The sequence below is a fragment of the Takifugu rubripes genome, chromosome 11, assembly GCF_901000725.2.
Source record: "Takifugu rubripes chromosome 11, fTakRub1.2, whole genome shotgun sequence".
NCBI classification, from domain to species: domain Eukaryota; kingdom Metazoa; phylum Chordata; class Actinopteri; order Tetraodontiformes; family Tetraodontidae; genus Takifugu; species Takifugu rubripes.
The window spans coordinates 7,612,428-7,623,801 of record NC_042295.1 but is presented as its reverse complement, the minus strand read 5'-3'; the positions used below and the strand labels follow the sequence as shown (position 1 = coordinate 7,623,801).

Sequence of the window (11,374 nt, the reverse complement as noted above, 5' to 3'; positions counted from 1 at the left end):
TTTAACAGGAAGAAACCTTGAGCAGGACCAGGCTCATGTAGGGGGACCCTCCTGCTGATGGCCGGCTGGGTAGAGGAGAGAGGAGAGGGGGGAGGACAGGTAGAGGATATAATGGAGGAGAGAGGAGAGGAGGGGAGGGGAGGGGAGGGGAGAGGAAACCATGACCCAGTGGGGTGACAGAGGCCTGTCAGGTGATCATGTTTCTGGACCCCAGCAGCCTCGGTCTATAGCAGCATAGCTAAGATGTGACCTAATGATTAGACGACCCCCTAAGTATGATAATTTGCCTGTCTATGATAGTAACTGGAACTGCAGAATTAGCAACAATAAGCTTTTTCAAAGAGGTAGGTTTTAAGTCTGATCTTAAAAGTAGCGATGGAGTCAGCCTCCTGTACCTGGACAGGGAGCTGGTTCCATAGCAGGGGGGCCTGGTAGCTAAATGCTCAGCCCCCCATTCTACTCCTAGAAACTCTGGGAACCACAAGTAGACCAGCATTCTGAGAGCGGAGCGGTCTATTGGGCTGGTAAGGTGTCACTAGCTCCTCCAGGTAGGATGGAGCTAGGCCTCTGAGGACCTTGTAGGTCAAAAGAAAGGTTTTAAAAATTATTCTAAATTTAACGGGCAGCCAATGAAGAGACGCCAGTACAGGAGTTATGTGATCTCTTTTGTCAATACCTGTCAGAACTCTGGCTGCAGCATTATGGATCAACTGGAGGCTTCTTAAAGAGTTGTTTGGACACCCTGATAATAAAGAATTACAATAGTCCAGCCTGGAAGTAACAAATGCGTGGACTAACTTTTCAGCATCATGCCACGTCTGTAGTTTCCTGATGCGGCATGACACAAGAAACACCTTATTTAAACTGTGTTTTTCTTTATGATGTATTTTAAACAACTCTTTTTAAAGCCTTGTACACATGCATTTTAATCTCAAGATTAACATTTGTCGAGTTTTATGTTTATTTTAAGACGTTATCTTCTTTCTTCGAAAATGTTTAAAAATGTGCAAATATGGTAAGCATCAATAAAATGTAGCAATCAAACAAAGAAAAAAGAATGCACCTTAAGGCATTCGTAAACATATCATGGTTTGATTCTTTTTTTTTATTTTTTACACATCCCCTCTGCTTTTTACATAATAGTCAGCCCGAGATGCAGCTCAGCTTTTACAACTTGAACTTTCCCCATAGGAAAAACGCACGAGTACATTAATCCCTGTACATTTTACACATTTTCTAAAGTATGATTTCAAGAAATGATCTGTTAAACATCATTTGCATAAAATCAGAACTGTTTATTTTGCTCGTTAAACCAACTTTTCCATCTTAACATTCGAACAAAATCTCGACAGGGTGAAAACTTGAAGGGGCCGTATGTGATCAACATATCGAAACAGTGTACATGGTCCCAGAAAGAAAGCAACTCTACTGACAGATTTACAGATAATATCCGGTAAGACTAATATTTCAATCACAATCACATTTTTTTAAAAGAGAGGGGTAACTTCAGTCGATATTTTGTGTCCTGTTGCAAGTCGGCACATTCAAATCAGAGCTTTTGTCAGAGAAACAGCAAATGTGTTGCTTAATGACAATTTAAAAAAAGGTTCACAGTGCTGCCTGGCCTAAAATAGTACTGAATAAAACACATTTGAACAAACTCATATCAACTGCTGAAGTTGTTTTATACAATAAAGATTACAATCCTCCTTAAACCAAATAAATGGCACATCTTGAAACTCTGGGGAAAACAGGTTTGTTGTGAGTCCTCAATTCATAGCGATAAAATTCTCAAGACCTTAATGTGATAGAAACAAGAAAGGAGCTGAAAATGATCTGCTTAGCTACAGTATAAAGATAAGTAGTTTTTGCTCAGGGAGAATAAAGAGAATGGAAACATAACAATTTACTGTGTTGTAAAGGTCTTTGTTGACTCTTAGTCACAGTAAAAACCACAGCCCCTGTTTAGTGATGCACAGCACCAACTGCTTGTGAGGTATTACAAAAGTCTTGTATTTGAATTTTTGGTCATGTGAATGTGCATCCCAAACATGGACTTAAGGTAATTGCCATTTGTAATTGCCACAATTATTGCCTGAAGTATTATAGATTGCTAAATATGCACTTGCAATAATGCAGACTCCAACAATAAGTAATAGTTTGATTGTCTTTTAATTTTAACCCAGTAAAAACAAACACTTATCTCCACGTTCCATTTTCTCCATGTAAATGTCCACGATCGGCCAGCAGATGGAGCTCTTGCAACATGCAGTGCCAGTGAGGCCTCCAGCTCCACATGTCACAGGACTCCAGTTCTGGATTTGGCTCCAGCCCCACAGCACGTGCTTCTGCTGAAGAGGCGGAGCTACTCTAAATCACATTCCTAAAGCGCTGCTGGTCATGGCAAGTTTAAGTACTCTGATCCCACACTTTCATAGGCTGTACAGAGCTAATGTACTCTCTGATCTACTTTGGCATCAAGCACAGCGATAAACAGGAAAAACGTTGTTCTGTCACTGTTTGGTACTTTCTTTACCTGTAACAATCAGACTGTAAACCAATACACATACTTCCCCACATGTAGTGTGACACATTCCTGGGTCAGGGTAAGTATTTTGGAACACTACGGTGGTGTGTGAGGAGTGTTCTGGTTCTCCCGTCCTCACTGGGCTGAGTTAGCATCAGCGACATTTTTAGTCCCAACTGTGTTAGCAGTGTTCAGGCCAGCTTCAGAGTGCTAATTGGAAACGAGGGCATGGTAACCATGGTCACAGGATTGAGGACCGTCTGACCCATCAGCTGCGGGTGGTGGGCCACCATTTGGGTGTTCATCGCTGTCTGTTTGCCAATTAGTGCGGCCGTCGGCTGAACGGGCGTGGCTCCATTCATCTGCGAGTGGGCGTGGTTTAGGGTGTGTGTAATGTGGCCGACGACGGCCGGCTGTGTGACAGCTACTGGTTGGGGGTAGAGGGCAGGTAGGTGCTGACCGAGGTGAGCCACCGGGTGCACGGTTATGTGGCTGATGGGCTGGTGACCACCAGATAAGTGGACAGTGTTGGTGGCGTTGGAAGGAGTGAGGTGGGCAATATGTTTGGGAGCCCCTCCCTGGATGACGTGATTGACTGCTTGGATGACCGAGGGGTGGGACACCGAAGCGTGCGCAATAACTGTGGGGTGTATGCTGGGCATGGACACCACTTGTGTGTGGGTGGGCATGAGGGCCTGAGGGGGGGTGGTGGGTGCACTGGCAGTTGTGGCTGGGAGTGTTAGTGGTGCTGCAGGTTTGGATGCAGGCTGAATAGGAGTCACTGGTTGTGGGTGGGGTTGTTGCGGGGGGGCTTTGTGTGAGATGTGCTGCGTGACGAAGGAGGCTGTGGCGGTCGCTGAGGGGCTGGGGGCTGGTGCAGGGGCAGCGGTCTGCAGCTGTGGTTTCATTGGTTGAGGCACTGTGGGTAAGGCAGTCTGTGTGGTGGCTGCAGGCTCATCCTCAAGGTCATCCATGTCTTCACCTTCTGCAACAGCAACAGAGTCAATGTGAATTTGCATATTTTTTCTATGCTAACCACAGGCTTCATGCTGAAATAGTAATATTAAGCCAGTCACAACTGTTTGAACACAGTAAAGCAGAATGCACAGAGGTCCTCTTTGACCATACCTGAGGCAGTGGAGGTGGAGGCCTGGTCCTCCTCTGGCTGTACTGTCTGCCGGAGCAAGCGCTCAATCTCGATCACGTCCATCCACTGGCTCAGATCGTTCTTCAGCTCCGCTAAGCGCTGCTGGGTGGCTATTTTCTCTCTGGCCAGCCTCTCCATGTCATGCTCGTACTCTTTCTCTTTGCGCTTTAATGTCTGGAAGAAAGAGGAACACGGTGGGGATCAACTTATGGTAAATCAGGACCAGAGAATGTTATTTGCTTCTATCAGATTTTCACTGTTTTATGACCCTTTACTGGATGAATAAAGGAAACATTTAACCTTTGACTCACAAAATGTATTAATTAATAGACCAAACACAAAATTTTGACTAAACCAACATTTAATTACTTATCATAGTCAGATTAATCAAAAAAGTGAGGTCCCTAAACTTAGCATTCAGTATCAATAACTTGCAGCTACACCAATATTCAAACATAACTATAGCCATATTATATTCGTCACGCCCCCATCGTCAACAACTGGGTTTATTTACTGGTCCTGTTATTTTATGCACTATTTTTACAGTAGATTGATGGGGAACGCTTTAAAAATAACTCCGCTAACTAAGGTCGTGTGCAGGGAGCAAAATTGGACAAGCGGGTGGGAAGGATGAGATGGAGCAGACAAGTATGGAAAGTAGGAGGTGCTTTCAGGCAACGGGTCTCTGTGACCCAATTTCCCTCTGACCTACCAGCTGACAGAAGAAAAAAACCAAACAAACTTACGCTCCCCCGTGCACAGCAACGGGACAGCGTCTACCTCGCAAACAGAAATCGATGCTTTGTCCACGGAGCTCAACGGTGCAGACATGAAAGTGTGAACGCGTCAGAGGCTCAGATGAGGAGTTGGACATCTGTTCGCGGCATCCTGATGTCTCGGGGACATAAGCCATTTCCTCAAAGGGTGGACTTCCTGTTTGTGTGTGCTCCACCGTGCATTTCTGTGTGTGAGTGTACATGTGCTAGTCAGGTGTGAAAATAGGGCATTAAGAAAGGTGCATCTCGGCGGTATCAAAGGGCTCAAAGCAGCTGTAGAGCCCAATATATGTACAATAGATGGCCTTGAATTCAGCACCTGTCCCAGAGGGAACGCTGGTTCCTCTGTGAGCAGCTACACCCCAACAGCAGGAAATTAGACTGTGTGATAGTCATTAAAACCCACCAATTTATCCAAATTAAGTTTATTATAGTCACAAAGAAAGAAAAAAGTATGTTTGGTTCATTCATTTCAATTAAATGGACAAAATAATCACAAACTTCTGGACACTAATGTAAAATTCTGATTTACCTACAAAAAGAGGTTTTTCCAACCAAAGCACATCACAACACACGATGTACCGACATGACCGCTGTTCTGGTTGTCATGGAAACTACTGCGAAACTGGAGATTTTTTTTTTCTAGTTCGCTAAATAGACCGTGCTAATATTCCATTAAGCGCATTGCTCCGTTTTAGACAGCAATTTAGGTGGAATTTTGTTTTCCTGATGGTACAAAGAGCTCTCATGTATTAGCAGGGAGTTGTAACAACCGTGTCACAACTGTACACGCCATAAATGACTCACAGTGGAATCTTCCTGTTTCACTGCCAAGTGGTCAAAGGAGACACCCAAAGCATGAATCTGATAACAGAAATCATCCTATAACTTTAGTCCCCTGTGTGAAACACCTGTTTGTCAGGATAAAAGGCACCAATCACCTTTCTGTTTCTATGCTCGTGATGTCCCCTCTTCCACCCAGAGAGATAAGCCACCACCTCAGCCTTGTGTGCATGTGGAGATCTAGATCACGACAGTGCTCAGTGCGTGCATGAGCGTGGAAGGTAAACAGTGGCGACGGCCCGTCTTGAGCAATGCGAGTGCCAAGCACATGGCTCGGCAGAGAAGGGGAGGGGGGTGTCTCATGGCGGGGGAGAGCAACACAAGCTGTAGTCACTGAGTCACGTCTACAGCAGGTTTTCTTAAAGGGCCCGAAGCTAGGAGGACCACGTTGCCGACATGCTGCACAGCCTGACTGACTGAGTGCGTTACCGCAAACAGGTCTTATGACCAGGAGGTAACCATAAACCCTTGTCTTACTGAGCCTTGAAGCTGGAATGGGGAAGTTCACGTGGTGCCAGACTTCAACAATAAAGGGCTGTCTGAGTGGAAAAAAGTCCTTCAGTTGCAAATCACTTATTTGTGAAAACTTGTCCAGGTTGTATGTGACCTAATTGTCACGTCATAGCCTAGAACTCCAGATACATGCATTCTCTGTCATGTCTTTACAAAGTTCTTCATGTTTTGTTGAGAACAACAAACACCTAATTTTCAGGAAGTTGCACGTTCTCCAAGGCCTTCTGAGAAATGAGATTAAGCTGAGGCCATAAAACCTTGAGAGGTAAATTATACCAACTGACAGTTTAAAGCTGAAGAAGACTACGCATATCCTCCTTCCTACACCTCTCTGCTCTTTACCATCCCCCTCCAGATGGCGCGACACATTTCTGAGTGGCATTTGGGAACACGCAAGGACGGGAAGGGTTCAGTCAGTGGAGTAAACCGAGCCTCGTGTTTACCGCTCCATGTTCCCTCCCAGCTGCTGGCATTTAAGCCTAATGGTACAGCGAGTCCTGCCTGTTGCACTGCAGGGCGGGGGCGCAGAGCGGGGGGGGTGACGTCACGCGGCTCAGTCTAGCCATGTGCTTGCCGCTCGTGTGGCCTTAAAAGCTCAGAGGCAGGAAGGAGGGAGGGCGTCGGGGAGGAGCGCTAATAGCTTTTCCCGAGATTTGACTGTAGCTCCTGATGCAAGGACATATCTGCTGGAAATTAAACATTAAAAAACATATAAAAATTGTTACTATGTCACATCACATTTGCCGAATCAAACACCAAAACCGATTCCACAGTCACTCATACCGAAGCCTGGCCGATTGATACTTGAGGCGGCAGGTGAGATAAATTCAACCAAATGCGTTGCTGAGCTTAAAGCTTCTTATTCAAACCTTCCCTGAACCCAGGGATTTTTCCCGGCACGCTGTTCCGCTGTTGCCAGCACAGAGGAAAATAATGGGGGCAGGGAGGGTGGTCTGTGCTCCCAGGACACGCATCTCTACTACCCATGTCAAAATGGGTAGTACTGTAGAGATGACTGCGAGTGCACGTGCTTCTATTTGGTTTTATAACACTCCCCGACATGTAAATTCCCTACTTTTGTGCAGCCCTTCTAAAACAACAAAAAGCAAACAGGAAGGGGAAAAAAAGCCCAAAACACAACACAGCTTCATGAAAACACATCTATGTAACCCTTTTTGCTTCATTGGGAGGAAAATTCAGGTCACTTTGATGCAGTCCACAGTATACTGATTCACTCAGGGGTGGCCACACCGGTGACAGCTCACACCCACACCCTCCTATTTTATTGCTGCTCCTTCCGATACAGTCAAATCAGCGGGGCACTTGTGTTCATTTGAAGTAATAAGGACAGTAAGTAGGTTAGCTGTACACTCAGCTGGATATGCTAAGTTCCTGTGAGAGGTAAACACAGCACAACTGTGACTCGCATCATCATATTACAACACTTCGTATCCACATGTGCCAGTGAGTTTTAAACTGCTTCCAGGTGTTATCTATAGGTGGACCAATGACCCACATCAAACCCTGTGATGTATTCAGCGGAGCCAGTCAGCTGAAAACCAAAACTAGGCCAAGTGTGGACCTTTGCACAACCTCTTTACATCCACAAGTACTTTCACCATGAGTTCCGGGCTTCAGCTCATTTCCAACAGGGCTGGTTGGGTGGGGAAGAAAGAGGACGCAGGATGCATTTCCCTCCAACTTTCATGAGCAAATACTCAAATATTGTGTCCACAGCAACTACATACCAATGTGATTTGCTTTTATAAATAAATGCCCCTCCTCTCGTGCCAAGGGATCTCGTGTTACAGCTCTAAAGAACACCTCAGAGTTTAAAATCCCTGCAACAGTAATATAAAGCTTTGTAAATGCAAACAAGTGGTGACTTTTAGTAGCCTTGCAGACTTGATTCTACAGGTTGAAAGACTGAAGCTTTCAATCAAACACGAGAAACCAGCAGCTTACCTGGATGTATCTCAATGCACTTCTCAGCACACTCAGATTGGAGGTCTTCTTCTCCTCTATATTAGGGATGTTTTTCTTCAGGGTCTCAAAGCACTCCTTCAAGTGTGCACGTCTGACAGACACGACACACGACAAGTGTGTGTGAGGTGGCAGAAAGACTGAGGCCATGTTTGGCTTTCATTTGGATTTTTTTTTTTTTAAACGTCTTTTGTGCTTCCATTAATTAATATCAGCAACAAACTACAACTGTGGCAAAAGATAAAGCAGCATTGAAATGAATTGAATGTGAAAACTCACCGGTTTTGCTCAAGTTTATTGTGCACCTCTCTTGTTCCTGCCCTGTTAAAGGACAAATGGCATCGTATTAAGGCAAATTGACAGTATTCAAATCCTAGTTCAGTTCAAATTGGACTCTTTTTTTTTTTTACCCTCCGGGCCTTTTCTTGTTGTCTACGTGGCGGCTATCATCAGGAGGACTTCCCCTGCTGATGGGACCATTAAGCAGAGGAGTCTGCTGGAGTACTGGGCCTGCCTGGGGAAGCAATGTCTGCTGATGGGGGGGTGAGACGATAGAACCTGGGTAGCGCTGAACCAGTGGCTGTTGGGCGAGCTGCTGCAATTTGGTGCTGTTAGCTTGGGTGATCGGCTGCGCGCGTGGAGGTTGGGTTGGGTTTGGGACCAGCTGCTTGTGGTTGGTGGTCAGAGAGGAGATTGCATGGTCAGGACGAGGTTGCGGGGAGCATGGCAGCGTAGCGGCCGGTGGCGGAGCTGCTGGAGGCGAGAGTGTAGACACAGGCAGAGGAGAGGATCCTGTTGGGCTGGGAGCAACCACAGGGACGGGGATGACAGTAATGGGCATGGAAGAGGGAGGCAGGGAGGGCGATGGCGGTGCCAGGTGGCACTCATTGCGGAGCTCCTCTCCTCTGGGGACGTGGTTGAAATGGTTTGCTGTTAGTTTATAGTACACACCAGGGTTTTTCTGCTCCGCCAGCATCTGCAGCAGCGGCTTTTCCTTGAGTTCATCTTCTGTGAAAGGATAAAAAGCAGTTTTAATAACAGCTTCCTTCTAAATACACTAGTATTTCCACACAGGACACGACAACAGTCCTTCATAACAGAGTTATGATTGTCAACTCAGGAAGGGTTTAACAAAGATTTAATTTGATATTTTAATGAAACCTACATGCACAGAATTTCTCTAATAGCAGATCATGAAAAATGTGACCAAATCACCCTAAAATCACAGACAGGAGAACATGATTAGTGCAACCCTACTCAGCATCTGACAGTTAGATCACCGTGCTTCTGACTGTTGAAGTGAGAGTGAACGTCAGAAATACGTTTCATGAGTAACCGAGGTTAATCTGTTGATTACCTGCAATTAAATCACCTTATTTTCAAGAGCTAAATAAAAACAAGAGTACACAGCTATGTGGACATTTCTTAAAGAACTGAGCTGTTTATTGGGCTTTTTTTCCACGCAACTCTAAATTTGATGAAATCGCAACAACTTCTTTCCTTTTCCTTCTAAAGAAGGAAAGAATTACCCTAGATATAGTTGCCATGTACTCACTGAAATATAGTATGCAGAATAACATCTCTTTAAGTGAAACTAATGGCAAGACAAGTATTAGTTCCAGCACTCTGCATTAGGCTTAGACATACCTAGCAAAGTGGATATACAGTGAAATCCACAAAATCCATTGGGTGGGTGTTTCAAAGATCAAAGTTCATCAATATATAACCACATCCTTTGACTCACAATTGGCAAATCAGTTATAAACAGGTTATTAAAACTACACACTATTAAGACATCTAACATAATGTGTTTCGACGTGTTGCATAATATGAACACAATTTCAACACTTCAAATTAAGGCTTATAGATAGAGATTAGATTTTGTATAGATATTATATAATTGAAACACAAAACTGCCCTACTTTACTTTATACAGTGACCTGCTGAACAAGGAGGAGCCAGGAGATGGGAGGATACTGACGCCCCAATGCACAACCACTGGGAGGAGCTGGGAGAGGACGCAAGTACGAGCTCTCACTCCAAGCACGAGCTCTCACTCCAAGCACTTACAACATGAGCAGAAACGTACGGTCCTATTTTCTGTTGGCCAAATGCCAAAGTGGTTAGAAATTTTCTGACTTCAATGATTCAGTCAAATTTTAAATCAAATTCTACAGCATATTGTGGGAAAGAGACACGCCAGATCTGATGATGATCATGCCACTGCACACATAAATTCTATTATATTTAACTTGTTTGAGAACTCTTTGCCTTTTTGCCCCACTGAGCCCATCATGTTTTAACTGTTTAGGTTTAACGTAGTTTGTCAATACGACTTGTTCAAAACCTATCCAATTTCTATCAAACTACAGGTTTTAACCTGAGCCACTCAGCAGCAGCAGCTTTTATATGAACGCTTTGTTGGTCAGACACATTGTTTTCATCACGAAAGGGTTGCAACGTCGTTCTGTCACATTCGTGCAGACAGCGCAGCATGGTGAGTAATCTTCTTTATAAACAATCTTTGGGAGGGGTTACACCATTACCCAGTAAGCACGTGGAGAAAGGGGAGGGGCTACCCGTTTCCTGTATTTTTATATTGAGGCGAGGCTTACTGGACACGTCATTGACGGACATTCAAAGCTCTCCATCCGCGTCGGGGTTTTTTTGTTTTGTTTTTTGTTTTAGCTTTTAGTGACATAAGCAAGTGATTCTTGTGAAAACACGATGATTCCGAAAATAACACACAAACCGAAGGCATAAAGAAGAGGCACAGAAATGATCCGTGGATGGATGCCAGAGTACCAGGGCAGGTCATTACATAAAAGACCGCCTCCGCCCTTTGTATCAACACCTCGTTTATTAGTTTCTCCAACATTTGCCTAACCTAAAATTAAAACCTCAACATTACAGTGACGCCAGCGAGCCGGTTAGATGATGTTGCAACCGTGGCTGATGCTGCAGATTTCAGCGCAGGAGCCCCAATTCTGCAGCAGTCTGAGCGCTTATAAGCAGTTGCTGACAGCTATTAAGTTACAATAAGAGAGAGGAGAGAGGAGACAGGGCAAGCTAATCTAAGAACCAAAGCTAATTCCGCTATAAACAACGAATATGAAAGTAAAACTGTCACACGCCTCTCAACAGGTCGTATTTTCGTTACTGATATATTTGGTTTGATGACGGGTAACTATGAAAAGGCATCAAATCAGCAGCGATTTTGTGTCGCAAATATTTATTCTTTAAAAAAGCAACGAGTTAAACGTATGACTGCTCCTTTTCCCTCAATATATTACCGTACATATAATAAAATGCAAACATACCACGTGCTTTCTGTTGTTGCTGTGCTTGCAATTCCAAAAACTTAGCCGCTTCCAGAAGCGTTTCGATGCTCATTTCTATGGTCACAGACAGTGCGTTCGGTCGTGAGGAGAAAAGGCGCTAAAGAGCGCTGGAGCCAGAAGGAATTCGAGTCTGAGCACCGAAATGGGAGAGGCTCCCAGTCTGAAGCTGGGAAAAAAGGGTAATCTGAATCCTGCCTCACTGGAAACTCGACCACTTACGTAGGCAAGATGGCGCACAAAGAGG

General features: G+C 44.7%; 1 protein-coding gene and 1 long non-coding RNA gene across 3 annotated transcripts; one reads left to right on the top strand and one right to left on the bottom strand.

The window, feature by feature from the left end:
• Nucleotides 1-1,086: 1,086 nt before the first annotated feature.
• mnta (MAX network transcriptional repressor a) lies at nucleotides 1,087-11,373 on the bottom strand. Its single transcript, XM_003968473.3, has 6 exons — nucleotides 11,110-11,373; nucleotides 8,200-8,797; nucleotides 8,069-8,110; nucleotides 7,772-7,883; nucleotides 3,656-3,848; nucleotides 1,087-3,512 (listed from the first exon to the last, which is right to left on the bottom strand). Exons 1-6 carry the CDS (start codon nucleotides 11,180-11,182, stop codon nucleotides 2,719-2,721), a joined length of 1,812 nt encoding a protein of 603 aa, XP_003968522.2. The 5' UTR covers nucleotides 11,183-11,373; the 3' UTR covers nucleotides 1,087-2,718.
• Nucleotides 9,602-11,099, top strand: LOC115251600 (uncharacterized). 2 transcript variants are annotated; one of them, XR_003890142.1, is made up of 3 exons: nucleotides 9,602-9,813; nucleotides 10,162-10,286; nucleotides 10,703-11,099. It is a non-coding gene; the product is annotated as an uncharacterized lncRNA (long non-coding RNA). The 2 variants fall into 2 exon arrangements; XR_003890141.1 differs by having other exon boundaries at nucleotides 9,602-9,874.
• Nucleotide 11,374: the final 1 nt, after the last annotated feature.

What these genes read in the sequence shown, in the direction of transcription:
- mnta (XM_003968473.3), bottom strand. Translation starts at nt 11,182, where the DNA reads ATGAGCATCGAAACGCTTCTGGAAGCGGCTAAGTTTTTGGAATTGCAA. An exon ending in GCAACAACAGAAAGCACGTG is followed by an intron (nt 8,798 to 11,109) that starts GTATGTTTGCAT and finishes ATCCTTTCACAG; the next exon opens with AAGATGAACTCAAGGAAAAG. An exon ending in AACAAGAAAAGGCCCGGAGG is followed by an intron (nt 8,111 to 8,199) that starts GTAAAAAAAAAA and finishes GTCCTTTAACAG; the next exon opens with GGCAGGAACAAGAGAGGTGC.